The sequence below is a fragment of the Oryctolagus cuniculus genome, chromosome X, assembly GCF_964237555.1.
Source record: "Oryctolagus cuniculus chromosome X, mOryCun1.1, whole genome shotgun sequence".
NCBI classification, from domain to species: Eukaryota; Metazoa; Chordata; class Mammalia; order Lagomorpha; family Leporidae; genus Oryctolagus; species Oryctolagus cuniculus.
The window spans coordinates 37,401,689-37,428,116 of record NC_091453.1 but is presented as its reverse complement, the minus strand read 5'-3'; the positions used below and the strand labels follow the sequence as shown (position 1 = coordinate 37,428,116).

Below are 26,428 nucleotides of genomic sequence, written 5' to 3'. Positions count from 1 at the left end.
ATCCTCGTATTGCCTAGAACATAAATAAGTGATGACTGGATGGATACAAATATCTGATGGGTGTATTACCTTAACATTTGGGAACACCAATTTTACACAAAGTACTGAAGGAAGACACAAAGAAGTGAAAAGGAAACAGCTGTATATCCTATGTCTCCACATGACCGCGGACAAGTCCCCCAATCTTTCTGTTTCACTTTTCCCACCAGGAAAATGGAGGCGATAACAGTACATACTTCATAGTATTGTCATGAGGCTTGAGTTCATAGACTTAAAAAAAAAGCACACCCAAGAGCTAGAAGCTATTGTTTTTGCAGCCGGTATAGGTTAGCTCTGACCAAGGTATCTATTTTAAACAGCTTTATTGAGATATAATTCACATGGCACAAAATTCACTATAGTAAATGATAGAACTCAGTGGTTCTTACCATAATATAACTTAAGAAAAGTTTCATCTCCCTCCCCAAAATCCCAGACCCTTAGCAGTCACTCCCCCTTGCTCACACCATACCCCAGCTCCCTGCCCGCCACCCTGCTGGCAACCACTGTTAACAATTTCTCTCTCTATGGATTCACCTGGTATGGAATTTCAGAGAAATCATGCGGGTATATGGGCTTTTGTGACTGACTTCCCTCGTTAGCATCACATTTTTCACAGTTTCTCCAGCAAATTGTTTGTTAGCAATTCGTGGCTGAATAATACTCCATCATGTGGCTATACCACATTTATCCATTCATAAGTGGATGAACACTTGGGTACTTTTTTTCACATTCTGAAGAACTGCCAAACTGTTTTCCAAAGTGACTTCACTATTTCACAGTGACCAAGGGTTCCCATTTCTCTACATGCTTGCTAAACCCTTCGATTTTAGCTATCATAGTGGACAAGAAATGGTATCGCATTGTGTGTGCATGTGTCTTTAAGAAATCGCTACTTTCCATCAACCTCATTTTCATTTTCTGTTTAAGATCCAGTGGGTGAGCAGCTTAGGACCATTCAGTGGTTGTTCCTGCCTAGCCAGTGGCCTGAGCATTGGGAACTGCAGCCCAGTCTTCAGTGATGGGCTGAGTGCTCCAGACATGAGTAGAAAACTACGGATAGACAGAGCGTGCACCTGTGTGCCTTCGGGTGAATCTGCCACCTGGGCTTAAATAGCAGGAATCTCAGGAGCTGGAGCAGTTCATCAACCTTGAAGCTCCTTCTTGGCTACAGCCTTTTCAGCATGAGCCCGCTCTTCCTTTTCAGTCTCTGCAGAATTTCTGCCCAAGTAGAAATCCAGCATGACCTCCCATGGGGGTGTTCTCGGGAGATGGTGCCACGTGTGTGCAGAACTTCCTGGGCCAGCATCTACCACGTCAGATCCACTGAGTGAATTACCTTGTTGCACAGGATGGCAATGCCCAAGTAGCACAGAAGAGAATCTGTGTTGCGTAGAGCAATGGATCAGTAGTTACCAGCAGATATGGCTTCTTTTAAAAAAATATTTGAAGAACAGAGCTAAGGGGAGGCGGGGAGAGATGTTCTATATCGTTGGTTCACTCCACAGATGGCCGCAACAGCCAAAGCTAAGAGCCTGAAATTCCATCCGGTTCCCCCACATGAGTGGCAGGCGCCCACATACTCAGGTCACCTTCTGCTGCCTTTCTCAGGCACATCAGCAGGGAGCTGCAGGGGAAACAGAGCAGCGGGAATGGAACCAACCCCCTGTATATGAGATGCCGGCATCCCAAGGCAGGTCCCTAGATACATCTTCTGAAAGGCTGCCTGAATTGCGTTAGGGAAGGTTCTAGGAGTGAAGCACTCAGTCTTAAGAGTGGCCCCAGCAGAAGGGGCAGACTTCAGCCTCACCCACTGGCCAGTATTTCTGAGGGACATCATCCTGACATTAGCCAGGCAACAGTGGCAGAAGCACTTTGGGTTTCTGATGGAGATGTCACCAGTTCTTTTACAAAGGTGCATGTTTCACTTGGAAGTCAGGGGTCCCGCCATGTAAGTGGGTTCCTGCTGCAAGGCATTTAAAGACCTCCTCTGTTTGTAGAACCGCAAGGGCTCCAGACATTGTGAAAGTTTCCCATAAGTTACCACGGGAACCTAGGACAATGCCTGATGGCTAGCAGAGAAAGCTCATGGTGGTTTTGATTTGCCTTTCTCTGGCAGTTATAATGACATTGAGCATCTTTTGCATTTATTGGCCATTTGTATATCTTCACTGGAGAAAGATCTCCTCGAATCTTTTGGCTGTTTTTGAAAAGTGGGTTATCTTTTTGTTGTTGAGCTGCAAGAGCTCATTATATATTCTAGATGCAAGTCCCTTATTGGATATTCGGTCTACAAATATCTTCTCCCATTCTGTGAGTTGTGTTTTCTGTTCAAGGTGTTTTGCATGCTTTTTTTTTTTTTTTTATAAGACCACCGCTATGACGAAGGTGCTACTGCTAGGGAAATGGATGTTCAGACAGAAGATGGAATTTAAATCCAATTTTCTCTGACTCTAAAGCTCGTGCTTTTTCCTCAGCCCAACTCATTCGTGATGATAAATTAAGACATGTTTCTGGTTTACAGAGCTCAATCTGGAAGAGGACATAAAGCAAGACCACAAATGAGTGTGCTGTGAAGCCTAGTTCAACTTCTCTGCAAATGCCACAAGAGAGGGGCACAGGAAGTGCAGTGGGCAATCCCAAAGTGGGGAGGGTGGAGGAGGGAGAGGGAGAGAGACAGAGACAGAGAGGGCACGTCTGGTTGGGAAACTCAGGGTCGGCTTCAGTGAGATGGCATTTAAGTGAAATCTCAACGGATGGTTGCAATTTCATTGGATGGAGATGATGGAATGAATGGGGAGACCATTTCCGAAGAACAGGAAATGAGGGTGGAAAGAATGTAGCTCAGATCTGAGATAGCTGTGATGGGGAGTTCTGGGGTTTGTTGGAATGAGCAATCATGAGACCAGGGATTCTGGGTTTCACTGGGGTAGTGGATTTGGGCACTTGGCGGGGGGCAGTCTGCCTGTGATATTGTATATGTGTATGTGTATGTGTGCGGGGGGAGTTCTGGGGGAGGGTTGTCTGAGGGGGAAGTTGTAGACTGGTTGGGCTGGAGAGACATGGGGCTGGCTGGGATGCAGGGTTGGAGGATGGTGATCCAGGAACTGGCTGGGATGGGAGACTCAGAGGCTGCCTCCTGATGGGGGCTGCAGGGAGATCACCTAGGCTGGGAGCTCCAGGCGTTGGCTGGGACTGGGAATATGAGACAGGCTGGGATTAGCAGCCCCAGTGGATTGGATCCATGGGTTGTCTGGACCTGGGCACGACCTGGGATGAGGGTTCCTGGGATGGCTTGGACAAGGATAGTGGGCCTGGAATGTGGCAACGGGCTGGGATAGAGGGGCTTCCTTAGGCGTCCTTTGATGAGGACCCTGGATGGGTGGAATGGGGAGCTCTCCCACAGGCTGCGATGGGGCTGGCCTCTGACGGTCGCCGGGACCTCGGGGCGGATCCAGCTGCCAGTGCCGGTGGCGGCCGCAGGTGGGACGCGCGGGGGCGGTCCAGGAGAGCTGGGTGGGGGCAGGGGCGGGGGGCGGGCCGGCGGCCGGGGCGGTCCCGCGCGGCCGCGCTGCGCAGTGACTCCGCAGCGGGCGGAGCGCCGTGGGCCGCGTCCTCCGGAGCCGTGGCGGTGGCGGTGGCGGCGGCGGCGGCGGCGGCAGCGGCAGCCTCAGCTCCTGCTCCCCGTGCCGCCGGCCCCAGCGCTGTCTCCCGGGCCCCCCCGGGCCCCCGGGCCCTCGAGCCCGGTGCGCGCCCTTGCGTCCCGCCGGCCCCCTCCCCCGGCTGGGCCCGGGGGAGGGTGGCGCCGTGAGCGAGCGGGGACCGGGCTCTCCTGCCCCTTCCCCTGCCCCTGGGCCGCCAGGATGGAGGCGGGGTCGGGGCCCCCGGGCGGCCCGGGATCTGAGAGCCCCAACCGGGCGGTGGAGTACCTGCTGGAGCTGAACAACATCATCGAGAGCCAGCAGCAGCTGCTGGAGACCCAGCGGCGGCGCATCGAAGAGCTGGAGGGCCAGCTGGACCAGCTCACCCAGGAGAACCGCGACCTGCGGGAGGAGAGCCAGCTGCACCGCGGGGAGCTGCACCGGGACCCCCACGGCGCGCGGGATAGCCCGGGCCGCGAGAGCCAGTACCAGAATCTGCGTGAGACCCAGTTTCACCACCGCGAGCTGCGGGAGAGCCAGTTCCATCAGGCGGCCCGGGACGTGGGCTACCCGAACCGGGACGGCGCCTACCAGAACCGGGAGGCTGTGTATCGGGACAAGGAGAGGGACGCCTCCTACCCGCTCCAGGACACTACCGGCTACACAGCCCGCGAGCGCGACGTGGCCCAGTGCCACCTGCACCACGAGAACCCAGCCCTGGGTCGCGAGCGTGGCGGGCGGGAGGCTGGGCCAGCGCACCCGGGCCGCGAGAAGGAAGCCGGCTACTCGGCGGCGGTGGGCGTGGGGCAGCGGCCGCCGCGGGAGCGGGGCCAGCTGAGCCGTGGCGCATCCAGGAGCTCCAGCCCCGGCGCCGGCGGAGGCCACAGCACCAGTACCAGCACCAGCCCGGCTACAACCCTCCAGAGAAAGTAAGGAATGCGTGTTTGTGCCCCGCGCCTCTTCCCCTCTAGATCCCTCTCCAACTTGTCCGGCTGCTAAAGTAAGAAGCCTGGGCCTGATTCCATGTCCGCCTCTCCTGTCCGGACCTGCCAGGGGGAGAAGCGAGGTCCCCTTCGGCCAGCCGGCACCCCTTCCCTTCCCCAGCCACTGAACACTGAGCTGGCTGGATGATGAGTGCCGGTGCCTCTCTCCCAGTTCCAAGGCCACTAAGGGACTAGAGCCATCATCACCCCCACCCCCAACACACACACACACACACACACACACACACACATCTTCAGCCGGAGCTGTATCCTCGCTGGAAGATAGGTTCTCATCTATTTATTTGTTTGTTTTGGATGTACTGGTAGGGATTTTTTTCGTTTGGGGGTGGGGGGACATGGTGTCAACTCAGAGCCCCAAGGGAGAGAGAGAGAGAGAAAGCCCCCCCTCCTTTTTCTGCCTGATCTTATCTCCTCTGGTGGCCAAAGCTCCATCCTTTCCCAGAGAGGCAGGTGAGGACCAGAATGGCTGCTGGAGGCTGAGGCATCCCTCTGAGAGGAAACTGCAGCACACCCTGGCCAGGGGGGAGCAAAGATGGGGGAGCAAAGATGGAGGCCAGGCCTTTGGCTAGTTCCTCAAAGTCCACCCCCTCTCCACCCTTCAGGAAAAAAACAACACCCATTTAAAGAGCCCTACGAGGAAGGGAGGTCTCAGGTCGCCTCTCTGTTGGATCACTTCCAATTCCCGCGCTGTGTGTCCGTCTATTTGGGACAACTTGGCCATGTCTCCTGGGTTGGTGGGACAGGAGCTGGGTCCCCTTTTCCCACGTAGATACCCTTGGGAGCTGCTTGGACTGAATGGCTCAGAAGGAGAGAGTGCACGGTGTGCAGGCGTACAGGGCTGCCTTGAAGGCTTCCTAACTGCTCTTCTGGTGAATCGGAAAGAACGCTAGACCAGGAGTTAGGAGGCCTGGGTTCCCTTTTCAGCTCTGCTGCAGATCGGCTTGGTGACCTTGACTGAGTCCCTTCCTCTCTCAGGCCATCAATTTCCCCCGAATTTTTTTTTTTTAAGGTAAGGACTGCTTCGGATGCTGCCTAAGGGCCCTCCCTGCCAGCTTCCATTCGATGGCTTTGTCACTAACCTAGCCACACTCCAGAGCAAATCCCAAGTCCTCCAGTGAGCGGGCAGGCTTTCCCTCCTGTCACTGCTCAGCTGGTCCTACCATGTGCCACAACCAGTGGAGTGTCTCTTGGCGGCTGGGCTGGGGGTGGGGAAGCCTTCTGCCTCAGGAAATCTGCTGGGAGACAGCTCTCCGCAACTCCCCCGTGGTGAGGCAGCAGGCTGGGGTGCTGGGTTGAGATGGCTGGGCCCCAGGAGCGCCAGCTGTGGCTCCAGGGCTCGCCTGGGCTCCACTGCAGTGTCCCCCAGCTGAGTCGTGTTGGGGACTGCCCCAGGGTAGTCCGGAGCGCGCTGCAGTGGGCTGGGGCCAGGGGGCTGGATGTGGTCCTGTGGTCCTGGAGCCTGGAGCCTGGAGCCTGGCTGTAGAAAGCTTCCCTAGAGGGATCAGGCCCGTGTCGGAGGGAGCAGCCTCCTTGTGTGTGGCACCAGGGAGCACAGCCCGGACCAGTGGGGAGATTTGAGAGAAATAAGGAAGAACTTTCCCACTTGGCCGTCTGGTGATGCAGTGGCCTGCCTGAAGGGAGGGGGCCCAACGGGGGTGGGTGGGGGAGGCTGGGAGAGCTGTAGAAACACAGTTCTCGAATCAGGTAGAAAGTGCACTGAAAGGGCCTGGGCTTCCCCAACTCCACAATCCCAGTGCCATCAGGTTCTCGGCCCTGCAGACAAGGCTCTGAGTCTCCAGGCCATTTCCTCTGGAGCTGTATGCCTCTGCCATCCGTGCAACTCGCTTCCCGGTCTTTCCTTCTGTTTGTGCCCCCTTCAACTTGCTTGTCGGATTTCCTGGCTTCACGTTGCCTACTGGATTCATCGAGAGGTTTAGCTAGCATGTAAGGTTTCTCTCCTAACCACACAACAGCTATTTGCACATCCATGATGATGCCATTTGGCTCCTCCCAACAAGCCCTGTGCAATGAGCATTAGTAAGTCCATTTCAGAGATGGGGAAAACTGAGGCTCCAAGAGTAAGGGACCTTGCTCAAGGTTACACTACTAGTTGCTAATGGAGCTGGAACTAGGACCCCAGTCTGTCTTTCTCCAAGGCCTGTTAGATTGTCACTAGAGAGAGTACTCCAACCCACAGGAATCTCTTGGCTTCAGGCCCCAGGCAGGTACTGAACTGGAAGAGGCCAGGAGAGCCTTAGATATCAAGAGGGTTTGAACAGGAGATGAATCTGAGATGGGGGTGGGAGTGGAAGGGGGAAAGGGCGGGGAGGGGGCAGAAGGCTGTGTCTCCCTCCTTTCCATCTCCCTCTCTGCCAGGCGTCAGGAGGGTCTGTGGGTGCAGTAGCCATTGCTGCCCCCGCTGCCGCTGCCAGCGACTCCCCTGCGAAGCCTGTTCTGGGTTTGTAAGGAGTGGGTGAGAAGACTGCCGCTGGAAGCGCGGGCAGGCGGGGTGGGAGTTTCAGCAGCAGAGGCTGCAGCATTGGGGGAGGACAGGCAGAGCCAGCAGCCAGCACAGGCTGGGCGCTCCTGGTCCCCAGGCTCCCTCTGGTGGACGAAGTGCACAGGGTAGGCCTTGGCCAGCGAGCTGCAGCTGGTTGGTGGTGGTGGTGGTAGTGGGGGCGGCCCGGGTCTGCCTAGGGACTTTATTTAGTCCTCTCAAGGATGCCGTGTGTCTGTCAGCACAGTCGACGGGGAAGAAATTGAGGGCAATGAGCAGTGAAGCCCACCGGAGACCATGCAGTTAATAAGACAGACTCCCGATCCTGTGAACTTTCCCTCCCCTGCATCGGATTCCGGCTGCCATGCTGTCCCCAGGCGTACCAACCACCCACGACTCCCACATCCTCCCCCCACTGGCCCTTTTGGACGGGTTGCAGGGAGCTGGGATCCCTTTGGCTGGGCGTGGCCTGTCTAGTGCAGCACCGAGTGAGCGAGATGGGTTCTCCTCGCTCCAAGGGGGTCTGGCTTGTATGTTTTGTAGTATTTGCGGGTCCTGACTGCTGCTCTGGTGTTCCTACAAGGAATCGTCGCCCTGCCCCCTCCTCCTGGGCCCCGCTCTTGCTGTGGATCTGGGCCTGGCTCCCTTGCGGTGCTGACACCCGGAATGATTTATAGGCGTGCTAGGGGCTACTGCTGAGTTGCTCCATGCTGAAGAGAGCTGCAGTTCCCACGCTGCTTGCCTGGGCCCAGCTCCAGCTCTGCTGCAGGCGGCAGTGCTGGGCTGAAGCTGGGAGGGCCGGAACTCTGCATCCACTGCTCCCACTCTCCCCACCCCGCAGCCTGGCTCATATTTGGGGACAGCACCTGTCCTCACTGTGGCATGGCGTGGCGTGGCATGGCGTGGCGTGGCATGTGGGCCGAGGTGCTCAGGAGCACCCTGGAGATGTCTGGCTCCTTTTGGCTCTTGGGTCCTGTTCCCCGGGGGAGGAGAGGTGGGGGTCTCTCCTTCTCCCTGAGGAAGGAAAGCCATGTCTCCCCCCGACACACACACACACACACACAGTGTTGTAAGCATTATCTTCGTGTGGCAGGAAATAATGACTTTGAGTTGAATGACAATTTGGGGGATCTTGCTTCTCTGTCTCAAGCCGGGGCAAGAATGGGGTTGTTGTCACACACAAACATTCCGTGGCCGTGGCCATGGCCGTGGCCGTGGCTGTGCACTGTGCCACCCAGCAGGAGGGACCAGCAGGCTGAGCAAACACCATGCTCGCAAGCTCAGCGGGGCCATAGGGAGCGCTCGGGGCCACAAGAGGAGCAAGAGTGGTAAGGGCTGAAGCTCCTCTGAAGTGGCCACGCCACTGCTTGCTAACCTGGGCTGGGTGTGTGTGTGTGGGGGGGTGCTTCAGATGAGAGTGGGTGGTCCTCTGGTGTCCAGTGGAGGGGGAGTGCAAAAAATGCCAGACCCAAGGCTGGCCACTTGCACCTGTTCCTCCTCTGCTCCATCCCTGCTTCCATGGCCTCAGAGTTTATTGGGAGTCTTCCATGGGTTAACTGTGTTTTTTTTTTTCTTACTGCACTTACAGTGTGCCAAGCACTGTTTGTTCTGAGCACTTTCCACAAATGCGTCCCTTCAGTCTGCATTCGAATCCTTTCACATAGATGTTGTGGTTGATCCCATTTTACCGATGAGGACACTGAGGCCCAGAAGTGTGAAGGAACCAGAAGGAGCTTGGGTGGACAGACTCCAGGGCCTGCAGCACTCTTGCCCACCACCATGCAGTACAGCTTCTTGTCCCCTGTGCACAGCCCCAGCGACATGAGTGTTCTTATGACCCTCATTTGTCACATGAGGAAACTAGGATCAGAGAGGTGTAGTGATCTACCCAAGGGTACACAGCAGAATGAGGCCAAAACTGGCTGCCTCCCAGGCCCATGGCCAACTCCTGCCTCCCACCGGTGGGCTGTAAGGTCCTTGAAGCCACTCTAGGTGTGGCTGTGGCTCCCCGCCCCCAGAGTTCCCAGGACGGCTGCCCCAGGCAGGCTCCCTGTCCCTGCCCCTTTTGTATCTTTGAGGTTCGTTACATCTCGTGTCCCCGCTACCAGACTGAACCTCTGAAGGTACTCAGATTCATTTAGATTTATTATTTGCAAAGCAGAATGACAGCGAGAGAGAGAGAGAGAAAGAGAGAGAGAGAGAGAGAGAGAGAGAGAAACAGAGGTTGCAACAGCCAAGACTAGGCCAGGCTAAAGCCAGGACCCCAGAACTCCATCTGGGTCTCCCACATGGGTGGTAGGGGCCCAAGCACTTGGTCCATCTTCCCCTGCTTTCCTAAGCACATTAGCAGGAAACCCGATTGGAAGCTGAGCAGCTGGGACTCGAACCAGCACTCTGCTAGGGGCTGCAACTCCAGCTCCCAGGTATGCAGATTGAACTGACATATATTAAGTTGTCAGGCTCTAGGCTAGCTCCCAGGGGCAAGTGTGCTAGGGCAGTAAGCTTGGAAAAACACAGAATGGTCCAAAGTAGCTGCTTAGTCAATGGCAAGTAGACAAATGTGAGTCTGGTTAAATCCTGGCGAACTAACAGCCAGAGACGATTTTGCCCCATTCTCAGACTGGTGTAGAGAGAGAGATGACAACTTTGAAATTCCCCTGGATTCATAGTCTGGCAGAGGAGCAGAGCCGGATGTGACTTCGGAGCCATTTGGACCAACGTGCTCCTTGCTGTCCCTCCCTACCGTGCCGTGGCCACGTCACGCTGTGGTCTTGACCTTCCATGCAAAGTCCTGTGTTCCAAAAGCAGCAGAGAGGCCGGCCCAGGGCGCCGGGTGCTCAGTGGGAAGCCGCGTACTGCTCCATCAATTCCTTTCTGCATTCAAACCCTGGGCCAGGCACGGTGTCTCGGGCTTGGAAGAAGACTGGGCTCTCTCTGACTCACTCCCTGCTGTATTCCGTGGCAGAATAATCAACAGTGGTCACGGGGAAGAATGAGGAATCAATGACTTACTTCCTCTTTTTTTGGAGGGGGAGCTTGTTTAGGGCAAGATGATTGGCTGGTTGCTCCGACTTCCTCATAGCATTTGAGCTGTGCAAGCACCCTTGCAGAAAGCACTTACAATCCACCAGGAAGCCCAGGACTTCAGGAAGCTCCAGACTTCAAAAAGTTCCTGGAGCAGCCCGGAGTTAGAAGATAGGTTTATTTTTGATGCAACACGCTTTTGAAATCTGGGTGTAATTTTTTTGTCCTAATATGCCTTTTTCCCATGAGCATTTGGGAGACTCTCTCGTAGCTGAAGCTTTTGGAGGTGGTGGGGGGTGCTCAGCGTTCAGCGGAAGTGTGGCTGGCACCCTGCAAGGAGGGCTTCGTGACTTTTTTTAGGCAAGTGACTTCACCTTCAGAAGCACGGGTTTTTAAGTAGTAAATGGGGTTAAAACAGTATTTTCAGATATGAAAGGTTCATGTCCACCCCACCTCCCCCCAAAAAATTATTCGAAACTTTCCTAGCTGCCCAGGATGAAGCTATCCGGGTGGAAAGCCCATGGGCAGGCCTGGAAAATAATAGGTGGGACTGCACTGCCCCCTAGAGGCTGAGCATAGCAAACAAAACAGCACAGCCAAGACCCTAGTAGCCCATTCTCAAGACCAGAGCTCCTGGGCTGGTCAAGATGATTTCTCCACGTTTTCCACGGAAGTTCCTCACGACTATCGGCTGCTAGCCACTCTTTCACTTCCACCAGCTGCCTTTCTTAGGAGCTGTGTGCCTTTGTTAAGTTGCGCACTTTGTGTTGGAATGGACACGTAGTAACTGTGCTAACCCTAGCTGGGTGATGTTTGCACCTTTGCAGAGGGGGTAATGTGATTGTACCTCCAGGACCTGTGATTTCCTTCTGGATTCCAGAATAAGGTATACTGTGCTCACCTGAATAAAACCGATATTCCCTTCTATATAACTACTTTATTTTAAAGACTTACTTGAAAGGCAGAGAGAGAGAGAGAAGAGAGAGAGAGAGGTCTTCCATTCATCCGCTGGATCACTCCCCAAATAGCCCACAGAAGCAGGACTGGGTCAGGTCACCAGGAGCCAGGAACTCCATCCGTGTCTCCCATGCAGGTGCAGGGCCCCAAGCACTCAGGCCATCCTCCACTGCTTTCCCGGGTTCATTAGCAGTGAGCTGGATGGGAAGTGGAGCAGCCAGGACTTGAAGTGGTGCCCATGTGCTATGCTGGTATCACAGGCAGTAGATTAACCCACTGTACCACAATGCCGGCCTCCTTTATAACCACTTTAGAATTATTGTCGTGATTCCTGTAATAAAGACTGGCCAATTTTGTCCTTACCCCCAAATTTCCTTAAAAAAAAAAAAAAAGCACTGGGAGACATGTCATACCAGTGTGCATCTGATATGCTGGCCAAGTCGTCAACAACCCATCTCATTGTGATTGTTATGGCATTCAATAAGATGACAGAGATGGAGCTCTTGGCACAAAGGATTATTACGAATAATTTGGTGAAGCTCTGTGCTGTGGGAAGGCAGCAGAGAGAGGCCATGTGGAATTCACCACATTTCTGAGATGGACATGAGTCTGGCAGATACTGCGTGCCTATGTGAACCGCGTCTTGTGCCATCCCAGGCAGAGAGGTCTGTATAACTGGTCTTGTACATATTCTGGCTTCAGGGTGCTCATGGTTGAGGGGAGAGGATGGCCATGGACGCAGATGATTGCAGTGTGATGCCCAGTGTGCCCTGCCTGAAGGCAGCACAGGGGGATTGCCAAAAGGAGAGACATCTACCCAGTCAGGGAAAGCTTCCTGGAGGAGGTGATACCTGAGCCGAGCCTTTGAGGATGAGTAGGAGTTAGCTAAGTGAAGAAAGACGGCATATGGGTTGGTGGGCATTGCGCCCACTCCCTGATACATGTCGGCGCTCAATAAACAGTTATTTTTCTTTTCCTTCGTAAAATCTCCCATGCACAATGACTCGAAGAAGTGTCAGGCAAAGCTTGGCTTTCCCTGAACACTGCTGTGCTTCCTCCTTCCGCACACAAGACTGTCAGAGCGTTTGTGTCTCCCTTTTGGCACCAGCCACCGGTTAATTTGAAGCACTGCACTGGCATGTTTGCTGATCTCTTTTTCTGAGGTCCTATTTGCCAGTTCAGTTTCTCTGCTGTCCTTCCCTGTGTTCCTGGAGTAAGCAACGTCAAATCCTTTTGTGACTCAGGCAGGTAAAAATAACTAATGGGTGTAAATACTTGAATGAATGGAAGACTGGAGAGGTTGGATTAGTGAGGGGCGGGGGGTGGGGTTTGAAGAGGACCAGAGACTGGTGCAGCCTGGGGCAGCTGGAAGGTGTCCGCCTGGATGGCTGTGGGGAGCCCCGGCTTAGTTGCAAGGGGGTCAGCTCTTCACCTGTCTGTCTTACTCCCACCCTGTAAAGAAGAAGACCTCACGTCATCTGCAGTCACCACCTGTCCATATTGTATGGGGGACCCCGGTACACAGAATGAGAAGGGCCTTGTTTTAGAAATTCCATTATTTCTTCATTTGTCAACTTCTAAAACATCTCTTGACTTCTTTGTATGACAAATGGAAATTTAGCTTATTTACCATACCTGACTCTTGACTCTCGACTCTCTCTCCTACGAAATTTTGATGGTTATATTACTATTTGGGTTCCTCTATCAGTTACCTTTGTATCGTTATTAAAATACTGCTTTAAGTTGTGATTTCTCATTCCATCGATTTCCCACTGTACCTCTTGACCACTTTGTAAAAATGATTTATTTATCTGAAAGGCAGAGTGACAGAGTAGAAGGAGAGGGAGAGGAGGAGAGGCAGAGAGAGGGAGAATGAGAGAGAGAGAGAGAGAGAGAGAGAGAGAGAGAGAGAGAGAGAGCGCTCTTCCATCCGCTGGTTCACTCCCCCAAATGGCTGCAACAGCCAGGGCTGGGCCAGGCAGAAGCCAGGAGCCTGGAATTCCATCTGGGTCAGGAATTCCATCCAGGAGCTCAAACTGGCACTCCGATATGGGATGCTGGTTTCACAAGCTGCGGTTTAACCCAGTGCACCATGACACTGACCCCCTGTGTTGGCCACTTTCTGAGATACTTATGCATGCCCCATCCTTCCATCCATCTTTCTTCCTGACTTTTCCACCTCCTAGTCTCCGCACTCTGAACTTCTACATCCAGCCAGCTTGACTACATTTGCATTCTGTTGTGTAAAAATAGTCAAGTCCAGGGCCGGCGCTGTGGCGTAGCAGGTAAAGCTGCCGCCTGCAGTGCCGGCATACCATATGGGCACTGGTTCAAGTCCCAGCTGCTCCACTTCTGATCCAGCTCTCTTCCATGGCCTGGGAAAGCATTAGAGGATGGCCCCAAGTCCTTGGGCCCCTGCACCCGTGTGGGAGACTCGGAGGAAGCTCCTGGCTCCTGGCTTTGGACTGGCGCAGCTCCAGCCATTGCAGCCAATTGGGGAGTGAACCAGTGGGTGGAAGACCTCTCTCTCTCTCTCTCTCTCTTTCTCTCTCTCTCTCTGCTTCTCCTTCTCTTTCTGTGTAATTCTGACTTTCAAGTAAATAAAATAAATCTTTAAGTAATAAAATAGGTCCAGTGGTTTATCTAGAGAGATTGATTATATTTGATTAGATTCTAAAAGTTGACCACTAATATGCCGTGTTTATAATTATGACTAGGTCGCTATTATGTATTGCAGGGCCAAATAGCCTAACAATTAACACTGTTGCAACCTCTGAACTCCTGGGAGAATGTTCCCAGCCTCAAGATCAAGTAAATTTTCCTTTTGAAGCCCTACTAATTGCTCAAAATCATACCACCTCTTACTTGGCTTCATATTTGGATCCAGACTTTCTTTCTGCCTTTATTTATCTGTTTTTTAAAAAGATGTTATTTATTTATTTATTTATTGGAGAGGCAGAGTTACAGACAGAGAGAGAGGCAGAGAGAGAAGGGGGGGGGGGTCTTCCATCCACTGGTTCACTCCCCAGTGGCCACAACAGCCAGAGCTGGGCCAATCCGAAGTCAGGAGCCAGGAGCATCTTCCGGGTCTCCCATGTGGGTGCAGGGGCCCAAGGACTTGGGCCATCTTCTACTGCTTCCCCAGGCCATAGCAGAGAGCTGGATTGGAAGTGGAGCAGCAAGGACTCGAACCGGCACCCATTTGGGATGCCAACACTGGAGGCAGACGCTTAGCCTACTATGCCACAGCGCCAACCCCTATCTATCTGTTTTGTCGATAACTTTCTTACTATTATGTGGAGTTCTTTGAAACCATAGGATAATCATAGCACATCTTCCAGGGATATAGAAGAGGTTTTTTTAAAAAAACAAAACAAAACAAATTTCACAATGAAATATAATATGCATACAGAAAAGAGCTGGCATTACAAATACTATGACCATCTCACATATGACATGGTTGATGTTTTTTAAATCAAACACCTATGTAGGCAGCACCCAGATCTCTTTCTCATTCGCCCTGCCTGGTAGTCAGGGAGCCCTCTCAACTTGAAGTGATGGCATCTCTTCTGAGGTTTTCTTTGATAATGACCTCCCCTTGGTTGGCTCTGTCTTCTGCTTCTGGAATGTCTGTTAGTTGCATGGTGAACTTCCTCAGTGGGGACTGCTTAGCTTTTCTCTCCTGTTTTCTCTTTTATGGTCTAGCAGTGAATGAATGGAGAACCTGACTGACATGTCTGTCCACTTGCCAGATTGGGAGCTGCTTGTTATGATGGGTGCCCCCCAAATGCCATAATGGGTGGGCCATTGCTAGGTGCCCCAAATTCACTCCAGATCATTTAATTCCTTTAACAAGGAGGCCTCTGATATATCTCCTAGGGGTGAGTGCCAGGTAGCCTGTGTCCTGCTGCCTGGATTGGGGAGGAAGGGAAGGGGGGATTGTTTTAAAAAGATTCATTCACTCACGCATTCATTTGTTCATTTATTTGACAGGCAGAGTTATGGAGAGACACAGAGACAGATCTTCCATCTGCTGGTTCACTCCCCAAATGGCTGCAATGGCCGGGACTAAGCCAGGCAGAAGCCAGGAGCCAGGAGCCTCTTCTAGGTTTCCCATGTAGGTGCAGGGGCCCAAGGACTTGGGACATCTTCCACTGCCTTCCCAGGTGCATTAGCAGGAAGCTGCATTGGAAGTGGAGCAACTGGGACTCTCAACTGGTGCCCCTATGGGCTGCCAGTGTCACAGGCAGCAGTTTAACCTGCTGCGCCACGATGCTGGCCCTGGAAGGGGGAGTTTATCCACTTCTACCTTCAGTCTGTTTCCCTGTGCTCAGTTCCCTGATGACTCCTACCCTGCCTTCTACCTGCCATCACCAAGGCTGGCATTTCTCTGGGCCTTCCCTGAGCAGCCTGGCTCCCTGCTCAGCTGCAGCCCTTGTGTGCTGTCCCTGGCTCTCCCTCAGCCATGAGCACTCTGTTGTTTGTCATTTGCTTTCAGAAGTTTGTTGAAATCGCTCGCCCACTGATCTCAGCCCCTCCCTTCTTCCCTGTTAACAGTCCACAACCATATTCAGTTTCCTCGTTTTCATTTGACTGGGTGGTCCTGGGAGAGAAGAGAAGAGATAAACCTTGATGCTCTTGAAGTACAAACTAAGGCCCACGCTACTTTTCCAAATGGTCATTTTTGCCTTCTCAACCCATATTGAAACTGGAAACTATTGGTAGCTGCCCCCTGCCGCCAGATCACTGAGTCAGGATGATCTCAGCTTGTGTTCCCTGTGGCCCCAGTCCCTGTCATGAGCATTGTTTTAGCAGCCTCTGCAGCGCCCCTATCCTCAACCTCTGTCACCTAGGCCGTTGGAGTCCAGGGAGCCCTGCACTGAGGAACCTGCTAGCTGGGCTATGCCCCCAGGCCTGCCTCTGCCTCCCTCTTGCACTTCTGGGCATGCCACTCCACCTCTCTCGAGTCACCTCTCTGTGTCACAAGAGGTTCTTGATGTACTGTGAGCTGCGCTTTGCCCGGATTGGCTGCAGGCTTGGAGAGCAGCCCAGTGTCTTTGCTCAGGCGGTGGGAGCAGGTGGGCCAGAGATGGGCCCAAGCTCACAGGAGGGGGGCTTGGAGGCTGAGCCGAGGCTTCTGCAACAGCAGGCTGCTCTAGCTGCTCCCCCTCCGCCCACTCTTTCCCATCATGGCTGAGCCTCCATCCCTCTGCCTCCAGCAGAGGGAGGAAAGGAAGGAGGGCTGGAGAGCCAGTTCCATTTTCCTTTGCGCGTGCTTGCGCTCTCTCTCTCTCTCTCTCGCTCGCTCTCTCTCTCATCGATGAGCTGATCAGTCTGCAGTCCTTGTGCCTACCCTCACCTCCCACTCTCCTCGCTCTCCCTTTCCCTCCTTGAATCATTGTCTCTGCTATGAGCACCCCCGGAGGGTTCATGGCATGGTGGTGGTGGTGGTGGTGGGGGTCTTGCACTGCATCGTGTGGCAGGGAGACAGGAGACAGGTGAGAGTGAGAGAGCGAGGCCACGTCCCCAAGCTGGTTTAGGAAATGAAGTGCGGCTTAGCTCTGGTGTGACAGAAGGAAGCAGCAGCTGGAGCAGTTGAACGCGTTGGTTTTGGAGTCAGAGAAATGCAGATTTGAAAGTCAGCTGCACTACTTATTAGCTATGTGACTCTGGGTCTGCCACATTGCACCTCTGAGCCTCCTCTCTCTTCAATAAGAATAGGAACTACCTTGCACAGCTGTTAGGAAGATAACACAAGTCCTGCACCATTGTAGGTGCATAGTCACCTTATGATTATTTGGAGTATTATAAGGACCAAATAAAGGCTGCTTGTTATATTTATTATGAGTTTAAATATATTTATATATACTATTTATTTCTGATGAAAAGGAATGTGATGTGACAGAAGGCTTTTTTTGTTTTTTAAGGAGGTAGCATAGGACTCCTTGGATTAAACCCATTTCGGGCTCCTCAGCAATGACAGGATGAAGTTCACGTTCTGTTGCCTGGTGTTCAAGGCTCTTTTGGTTGTAGTCTCTGTATTTATTTCCTCTCTTCAAAATATAAATAGGAAATGACACTTGCTTCTTTATTTCTTGCCAAAGCCATTTTACAATGGGACAGAAAAATGTTGCATTGGAAGTAGGCGACAGTCTTTGTCATCGTCATCGTCTTTATCATTCCAGAATGTGTTCACTGAGCAGTGGTAAACAAGGAGTAGAGGAAGAATAACCAACAACAAAAAAGAGAGGCAGCAACTGAAACCGCCGTGGCCTTCATTTTGTTGTTGGATGTTCTTTGGGTCCGTTGCTCAAAGTGGTTCCAGTATCCAACCAGCTTTCTGATATTGTTGGTCCCTTTTAAGAATCTTGGTAAGATCTTCCTTGCGTGTTATTATGACCTCATCCACTTATCTCCTGTGCCTGCCTCTTTTGTCCTTTCTAGATCTTCTTCTTGGCTCAGATGGGCCCGTTGGAAAGGATGTTCTCTCTCCACTTGAAACAATGTTTAAAAGCTTTTTGCTTTCACTTTTCACTTGGTTGCAATTTCGGTGGCACTTGCACTTGGACGACATCTTTACCTCCCCCTTGTGCTTTCCCACTTCCTGCCTGGCACAAATGGGTTTTCATGACATTTGTGATCTAAGGGTGCATGTTCCTTTGGGTAAAGTCACAGCCTCTCTCATCCCTGTGTAGCCATTGTTCCCTTTGAACCAAGCCCTCAAGCTCAACTGAACTGTCTAGACTTCCGTAAGCGTATTGGGCCTCTTTATTTTCCATGCTTTTTATTCTGGCTTTTTACCATGGCCAGTACCATTTTTGCTTGTCGACATGGCACATAGATAGCTCCTTGACTTTTTTTTTAGATTTATTTTATTTATTTGAAAGACAGAGTTACAGGCCGGCCCCACGGCTCAATAAGCTAATCCTTCACCTGAGGCACCAGCACACCGGGTTCTAGTCCCGGTCAGGGCGCCAGATTCTGTCCCGGTTGCTCCTCTTCCTGTCTAGCTCTCTGCTGTGGCCCAGGAGTGCAGTGGAGGATGGCCCAAGTCCTTGGGCCCTGTACCCCATGGGAGACCAGGAGAAGCACCTGGCTCCTGGCTTCGGATCAGCGCAGTGCGCCGGCCACAGCGCGCCAGCTGCAGCTGCCATTAGGGGGTGAACCAACGGAAAAAGGAAGACCTTTCTCTTTGTCTCTCTCTCTCACTGTCCATTCTGCCTGTCAAAAATAAAAAAATGTATATAGAGTTACAGATAGAGGTAGAGCCAGAGAGAGAGAGAGAGAGAGAGAGAGAGAGGTCTTCCACCCGCTGGTTCACTCCCCAAAAGATCGCAACAGCCAGAGCTGAGCTGATCTGAAGCCAGGAGCTAGGAGTGTCTTCTGGGTCTTCCATGTGGGCACAGGGGCCCAAGGACTTGAGCCATCTTCCACTGCTTTCCCAGGCCATAGCAGAGAGCTGGATCGGAAGTGGAGCAGCCGGGACTCTAACCAGCACCCATATGGGATGCTGGCACTGCAGGCGGTGGCTTTATCCACTACACCACAGCGCCAGCCCCTAGCTCCTTGACTTTTAAAGAACATCTGTGTTCCTTTCATTGTTCCAGGCACTTGGAAACAGTGAACAAAATAGACAAAACGTGTACTTTGTGGAACTGATATCCTTGTGTGTGTGTGTTGGGGATGGGGACAGAAAAGAAAGAAGCAAAGATGAATATATGTAATATGTCATATGGTGGGGAGTGCAATAGAGGAAGATAAAGCTGGACAGGGAGGTGGGGAGTGCAGACTGCCCAATCAGCTCAACCCTAGCCAAGGCAACCCTTTCCCATGAAGCATTTTCCAGGGTTATTACATCTTCTTTGTAACCATAATCCTTCCAACAATCTTACCGGGCAAGTGTCATTATTATCTCCATTATATTGACGAAGAAATGGAAATTTGGAGCTGTCATTCACATAGTTAGGAGGGGCCCAGCTAGGGCTGAAACCTGGGTGTCTTTGGCTCAAAGCCTATGCTCATGATCACTGCCATTCTATAAGCCTCGCCACAACCCTCTGAAGTCAGAACTATGACACCAGTTTCATAGGTGGGGAAACTGAGTTCAGAGAAAGGAATGGACTGAGCCATGCTTGCTCAGCCAGTGCATGGAGTTGAACCCAAGTCTATGGAATAGTCAAAGCTAGATCTCTCTACAAACCCTAAGGCCTAGGACTCATTGGACTTCCCCGCCTGTACATTTGCAGGGCCCAGGCAAGGCACCAGCCCTCGACCCTTCCCCTTCTCTTCCCATCTGTGGTCCATATGGACACTTTTTAAAAAAGATTTATTTATTTATTTGAAAGTCAGAGTTGCACGGAGAGAGAAGGAGAGGCAGAGAGAGAGAGAGAGAGAGAGAGAGGTCTTCCATCTGCTGGTTCACTCCCCAATTGGCTGTAATGGCTGGAGCTGCACCGATCCAAAGCAAGGATTCAGGAGCTAGGAGCCAGGAGCCAGCAGCTTCTTCTGTGTCTCCCACATGGGTGCATGGGCCCAAGGACTTGGGCCATCTTCTACTGCTTTCCCAGGCCATAGCAGAGAGCTGGATTGGAAGTCAAGCAGCCAGGTCTCAAACCAGCACCCATATGGGATGCCGCCCTGCAGGCAGTGGCTTTACCTGCTATGCCACAACGCCGGCCCCATATGGACCCTTGAGATACATACAGACACCCCAGCCCATACCCAAGCCCTGTCTCTCTCCCCTCTTCTCCTTTGGCCATCCCTTGGGCCTAGCAAGTAGGCCTGCATAATAAGACCCCATGTAGGTGGCATTTCTGGAGTTCTGGGCCTCACAAATCTCTTTGCCTCATGGTGGGGGAGGGGAGGAGCAGTGTCCAAAAGCATGGGGCCTGGTACAGAGACCTCAGTTTTGCCAGTACAACCTGTGATACTGTGATTTGCAATAGCCTGGCTCCAAGGTTCTCCTCCTTCAGCTTCCTAAGCTAGGGCCTGCTTCTCAGTGAAGGCAGTAGACAGTGTTCCATGGGCCTGGGCCCTCAGGGTCTCTGGCTACTGACAAATGGTGCTTTCCCAGTAAGCTCTTCTGAACCTGCCCACAGATTCTTAGGGCCCCCTTCACAGTATTTTGTTCATAGAACTCCCAGGACACATATCTTCATTTCTTGGTAACTCAAAAAACATTATACATGGAATAAATCCTGCCAGTAGGAAGAGTCAAGCAACTTGGAATAGTAGAGGAGAAAAACATTATGTGTAATGACCACCTGCAGAGGAGACTGAACATTTGCTCTATTTTCCTCATTCTTTGCATTTCTCATGCAGTTGAAATGCTTTGACTCGTGCAGTTTCTCCTTTTTTTTTTTTTTAGTTTGAGCATTTCCTTTTATAATTGCATATTCTTCCTACCCATCCCTTTTAATGGCGACTGATGTGCCATGATGTACTTAATCATCCCCTATACGTAGGGCATGGAAGCTGGGTTCATTGCTTCACTGACTTAAATCATACTGCCTTGGGCATTACTGCATGCACAGCTCTAAGGGAACTTACTTTATATAGGCTTGTAGGGAACCAACTTTATATAGGAGCAATTGTATTCAGCTTATTCCCCTGTCTAGGTGGTCCCTCCGGCTGGGGTCTGTTTCTCTGTCATTCATTTATTCATTCGTTCCATCACCACATACGATTCTACCTTTGGGAGCCAGACTCTAAGAGCTGAGGGTATAGGCAGGAGGGAGACACAGCCCCAGGCTTCCGGGAGTCTTCTGGCCAAGTCATGCATGGAAATGGAAAATCTCAGGACAGTTTGATCAAGGCTGCAATGAAGACAAGAAAAGGATACTGTAGGAGAACAGAGGAAGGGCTTCTAACCCGCCTTAGGGCCATGAAGATAAGCTTCCTGGAGGAGGTGATGCCTAAATGAGTCATGATAGATGGTGAGGAGTTCACCAGAATAAGAAAGGAAGCTTCCAAAACACAATGAGTTGAATAAACTTGGGAGGGTACTTCAAAAATTTCATAGAAAATGGAATTAAAAGGTAAGTTTATTTTGGTGCAGTTTTCTTTAAAGATTTATTTATTTGAAAGGCAGAGTTACATGGAGAAGGGGAGGAGAGAGGAAGGGAGGGAGGGAGGGATTGAGACAGAGAGATCCTCCATCTACTGGTTTACTCCCCAAATGGCCATAATGATCAGGGCTGGACCAGGCTGAAGCCAGGAGCCAGGAGTGTCTTCCAGATGTCCCACATGAGTGCAGGGGCCTAAGGACTTGGGCCATCTTCTGCTGCCTTTTTGGGCATATTACCAGGGAGGTGGATCAGAAGTAGAGAAGCTGGGACCTGAACTGGTATTCTGATATGGTTTCCAGCATTGGAGGCATTGGCTTAACCCACTGTGCCACATCACCAGCCCAGGGCATTTTTTAAAAATTGATACTTAATTTTTCTATGAATTTTCCATGAACTTTTGGACAATCCTTATGTACATGATTTTCAAAAATTTGCATTAAAATAAACTTATCTGTTAATTCTGCCTTTTTGATGAATTTTTAATTTATTTTTAGATGTTCATTTATTTATTTTCATCTATTTGAAATGCAGAGTGACAGATTGAGAGAGAGGGAGAGGTAGCTTCCATCCACTGGTTCACTCCCCAAATGCTCCCAGCAGCTGGGGCTGGGCCAGGCCAAAGCCAGGAACCAGAACTCCATCCGGGTCTCTCACATGGGTGGTGGGGGCCTACACACTTGCACCATCATCTGCTGCCTTACAGGATGCTTTAGCAGGGGGCTGGATTTAAGTAGCCAGGACTCAAACTGGCAATTTCAGCAGGTGTCCTAAGAGGCAGCTTACGTGGCGCAACACCTGCCCCCCATGAACTTATTAAAAAGTCCCCTGATGTTTATCTCTATTGATTTGCCAAATCTCACTAAAATGGAGTAAAGGAATAAGAGTGATAAGAAGCATGTAAGGTCTGAGGTGCTGATTAGCAGTGAACCGTTTCACTTAGAGAAACAGAGTAATCCTCAGGATTCGGAGGTACAATGTATCTCAAAAGGCAGCAGGAAGGATTGGACCTGCAAACAGCAGAATGTTGCAAGCTTGCTCCTCTTGCCCAACCCATTCCAGTCAGGGAATCTCCACCTCCTCCAGCCCCATCCCTGCAAATGGGAGTTGATTCTTTGAAGAAATTGAAGCTGAGGGGCTTCAGACCCAAGGATACCAGATGCAGTAGAGCATGGGGTGAAATAGGACTGCAAGCAAAGGGAGCTGCAACATAAACTGATGGGAGCCCAGCCTCCTCTCACTCCCGCATTTCCGGGATACCTAAATCTGGTATACACAGGAGCTGGAAGGACTCTCCTCTGGGGAAACTGAAAGGCCCCAGAAAAGAGGCATCTAAAAGATGACGTTTGGGTATCTTCCAAAGAACAGGTTCTCAATAAGGAAGTGCACCACCTGGCCAATTCTAACTGCACACAGAGCTTCTGAACAGCTTTGTAGTGTTGTGGCAACTGATCACCAGCCAAGGACCCTTTATTTTATGTAAAGTAAACCTCAACACAATTGATGTTTTTCTTTTAAAAAAAAAATCCCAGGTTCTAGGTAGCCAGAGATTATCAGGTAGTCCAAGGCTGTTTGAGGCAGACCATCAATCTGGGAGACAGATGGGAAAAGTCAACAAATAAATATAGACAAGGAACTCGGAAGAAACAGAGGTGATGAAGGCATGAGAAGAATTCTGGGAACTGAAAGATAGCACCGAAAGAAAACTTTTCAGCAGAAAGATTATTAAAAAAAAAAAAGGGAAAAGGGGGAGGAGATATCGCAGGAAGCAGAATAACAAGACTAAGAGAGGGACAACAGCAAAGATGAAAAAGTTGCAGGATCAATTGAGGAACTCCAACATCCAACAATAGGAGTTCCAGAAATAGAAAATGGAGGAAACAGCAGGAAGTAAATTCTCAAAGACATAATACAAGAATGTGTCTTGGCGCCATAGGAATGAAGATTCCTGCTGAGTACCCAGCAAGATAAATGATACAAACACCCCTGCCAAGATATGCCACCATGACATTTCAGAATACCAGAACTTACAGAGAAGATTCTAAAAGCTTCCGGGGAGGGGGGAGTGGAACCATATATACAAAATATCTAGCAAAAGAATAGCATTGAACTCCTCAAAAACAATATTGGAAGCTAGAAGATGGTGGATCAGTGTTCTCAATATTCTGGCAAAAAGGGGTTTCCAGTTATCATTCAAGAGACAGGTAAGGTTTCAAGGTTTTCTGTCCTGTGCCTCCTATTTCAGGAAGCCCTGGGGAATGTGCTTCAGTAAAATGCAGTCATAAACTCATGGGAAAAAAAACACAACACAGAGTCTAGGAAACAAGAAATCCAGCAAAACAGAGGTGAAAGGAATCCTGAGATGATGGAGGAGAGGAAAGGTCTTAGGGCCTAGAGGGCAGCCAGTCTAGACTGCAGCATGAGGACAGATGTGTCTAAGGGGGAAAAAGTAATTCGATGTATTATATGGTGAGAACTAAGCAAACAAGAAATAATAGATAGTAATCAGTACCAGGGAAAATAAAAAGCTTCACAGGAAAGAAAATGTAATCATAGTACATGAAATGATTTATCCACTAATAGTTCCCATGCAGCCACAGTCATGTGAACCACCCGGATTGTCTTAATGCCTGCTGGGTGATGTCACTGACAGTGGAGCGAGAAGGGGGCCTGTGTGTCCCCGCATGACAGCTGGAGTGCCCGCAAGTGCTAACCGCACAGTAAGGCACATAGGATGTGTGACTGTGCTAGTGTGTGTAGGAGAGTGAGAGCCTCTTACTGCATGCATAGTAGGACCTCAGGGTAGAATATATAGAACTCAGACAATACATCCGGCCAAAGAAGGGTGTCTGTGTTCTTCAGAAATGAGGAGGTAAATACCGAGAAAGCAATTCAAGGAGTTCAAAGGGGTTGTCTGTAGCATGGGACCTGGGGACAAGGAGGAATTTGTTATAATCCCTGTAGCACCATGTGACTTGAAAACCTCTGGGCATATATGACTTTGTTAAAAATTGACACGGAGGAGGGGGGCCGGCACTGTGGCATAGTGGGTAAAAGCTGCCACTTGCAACACTGGGATCCCATATAGGGGCTGGTTCATGTCCCAGTTGCTCCACTTCTCATTCAGATCCCTGCTAATATGCTTGGGAAAAGCAGAGGAGGATGGCCCAAGTGCTTGGGTCTCTGCCACACCCATGGGAGACCTGGATGGAATTCCAGGCTTCCTGGCTTCAGCCTGGCCCAGCCCCAGGCTTTGCAGCCATTTGGGGAGTGAACCAATGGATGGAAGAGCTTTCTCCTGTCTCTTTCTCTCTCGCGCGCGCGCTCTGTCATTGTGCCTTTCAAATAAATAAAACCATCATAAAATATAAAATTAAAAAAGGACCCTCAAGATGATGTCAGAAATGGATGAGAGATATGAACGTATACTTTAGAAATGTGAAAGTCGGCCGGCACCGCGGCTCACTAGGCTAATCCTCCGCCTTGTGGCGCTGGCACACCGGGTTCTAGTCCCAGTTGGGGCACCGGATTCTGTCCTGGTTGCCCCTCTTCCAGGCCAGCTCTCTGCTGTGGCCAGGGAGTGCAGTGGAGGATGGCCCAAGTGCTTGGGCCCCGCACCCCATGGGAGACCAGGAGAAACACCTGGCTCCTACCTTTGGATCAACGCGGTGCGCCGGCCGCGGCGGCCATTGGAGGGTGAACCAAAGGCAAAAGGAAGACCTTTTTCTCTGTCTCTCTCTCTCTCACTGTCCACTCTGCCTGTCAAAAAAAAAAAATGTGAAAGTCAACTCAGGAAACAACTAAAAGCGTTGAAAAGGAGACTATTGTTTTTGTTAAGATCTGTTTACAGCTTAACTTTTTAGAGCACGTTCATGTATTACTTTAATAAAATTAGAAGACAAGTAGCAGACATGCTGAAAAGGCAGATGGGAGAGAGGAGTGAGATGTAGAGCTTCAGAGAGGCCTGGTCGGTGGCTGGGGAAATTACTGAATGTTTGAAGCAGGAGACCCCCACTGACTGATTTGTGCTTGAGAATGTTCCTTGAGCAGTCAGCGTGAGAAAGGAATTGTCCAATTATGACACCTGGGCTTAGAGAAGGTGCTGCTTGGGGAGAGAGGTGCCTGGCTGTCTCAGAGCTGGTTCGGAGCCTTCAAAGACACCTGCATGAATGAACTCTGGGCTGGGGCACCTGCCTGGTTTTCCCAAGGACACTCCTGGGAAGAACCCTGTTCGCAGTGGCCTTCAAATCTCATTTTAAAAAATAATTTTTTTCCCACTGGTGTTCAACCCATTTCCATTGGCCACACAATCATTTAAAACATGTTACTAAAATCCTGGCTGGAGGACCAGTCGCCTCCCTTGGTGACTCAGCATATCTTGTTTCTGATGCATGTTGTGTTCACTTGATTAGTTTAACTTTGAGAGGACAACCTTGTTTATCGAATTCCAGGGTCTTGTGGAGAGGCACCATATTGTTCTCCAAGTTACTGCTTGGAGATGGCTTGGAGGATCAAAAGCAGAGGCCAGGACTCCAGGCCAGAGGCAGGGGCAGAAACTCCGATGTAGCAACTTGCATGCCTCCATTCCTTGCTGTCATTCTGCTCTGTTGCTTGTATAAATCCCCCAAAGGTTCGGGAACTTTTTGACAGTCTGCCATTTCTTTCTCCTGCCTCCAGATTGCCTCTGGTATCTGAAAGTGGCAACATCAGTATCCTTGGACACATTACATGTCCAAGTTTTTGGTTTGGAAAATATGGTCCCTCTACTCATGGGCTTTGATAAGTCACTGTTTCTTGAGTGTCATTACTGAGCATGGGAATTGGCACACCCTAGGGTCTTAGTAGTCTTTTCATTAAGAGAGGTCTGTGGGGCTGGTGCTGTGGTGTAGCAGGTGAAGCCGCCGCCTGCAGTGCCAGCATCCCATATGGGCACCAGTTCGAGTCCCAGCTGCTCCACTTCTGATCCAGCTCTCTGCTATGGCCTGGGAAAGCAGTAGAAGATGGTCCAAGTGCTTGGGCCTCTGCACTCACATGGGAGACCCGGAGGAAGCTCCTGGCTCCTGGCTTCAAATTGTTGCTGCTCCAGCTATTGCACCAATTGGGGAGAGAACCAGCAGATAGAAGACCTCTCGGGGGCTGGCACCATGGCGCACATTAGTTAATCCTCCACCTGCATTGCCGGCATCCCATGTGGGTGCAGGT

General features: G+C 51.0%; 1 protein-coding gene across 4 annotated transcripts in view; it reads left to right on the top strand.

The window, feature by feature from the left end:
* Positions 1 to 3,645: 3,645 nt before the first annotated feature.
* The window catches only part of IQSEC2 (IQ motif and Sec7 domain ArfGEF 2), an 87,236-nt gene continuing 64,453 nt past the window's right edge, over positions 3,646 to 26,428 (top strand). For 3 of the 4 annotated variants that reach the window (XM_070067291.1, XM_070067290.1, XM_051827115.2), the window contains exon 1: positions 3,755 to 4,609. In XM_070067291.1, coding sequence (XP_069923392.1) covers positions 3,903 to 4,609 — 707 coding nt within the window. In that variant the 5' untranslated portion in view covers positions 3,755 to 3,902. Of the gene's footprint in view, positions 4,610 to 26,428 lie in introns of all 4 variants that reach the window. The other variant, XM_070067292.1, reaches the window with a different exon arrangement.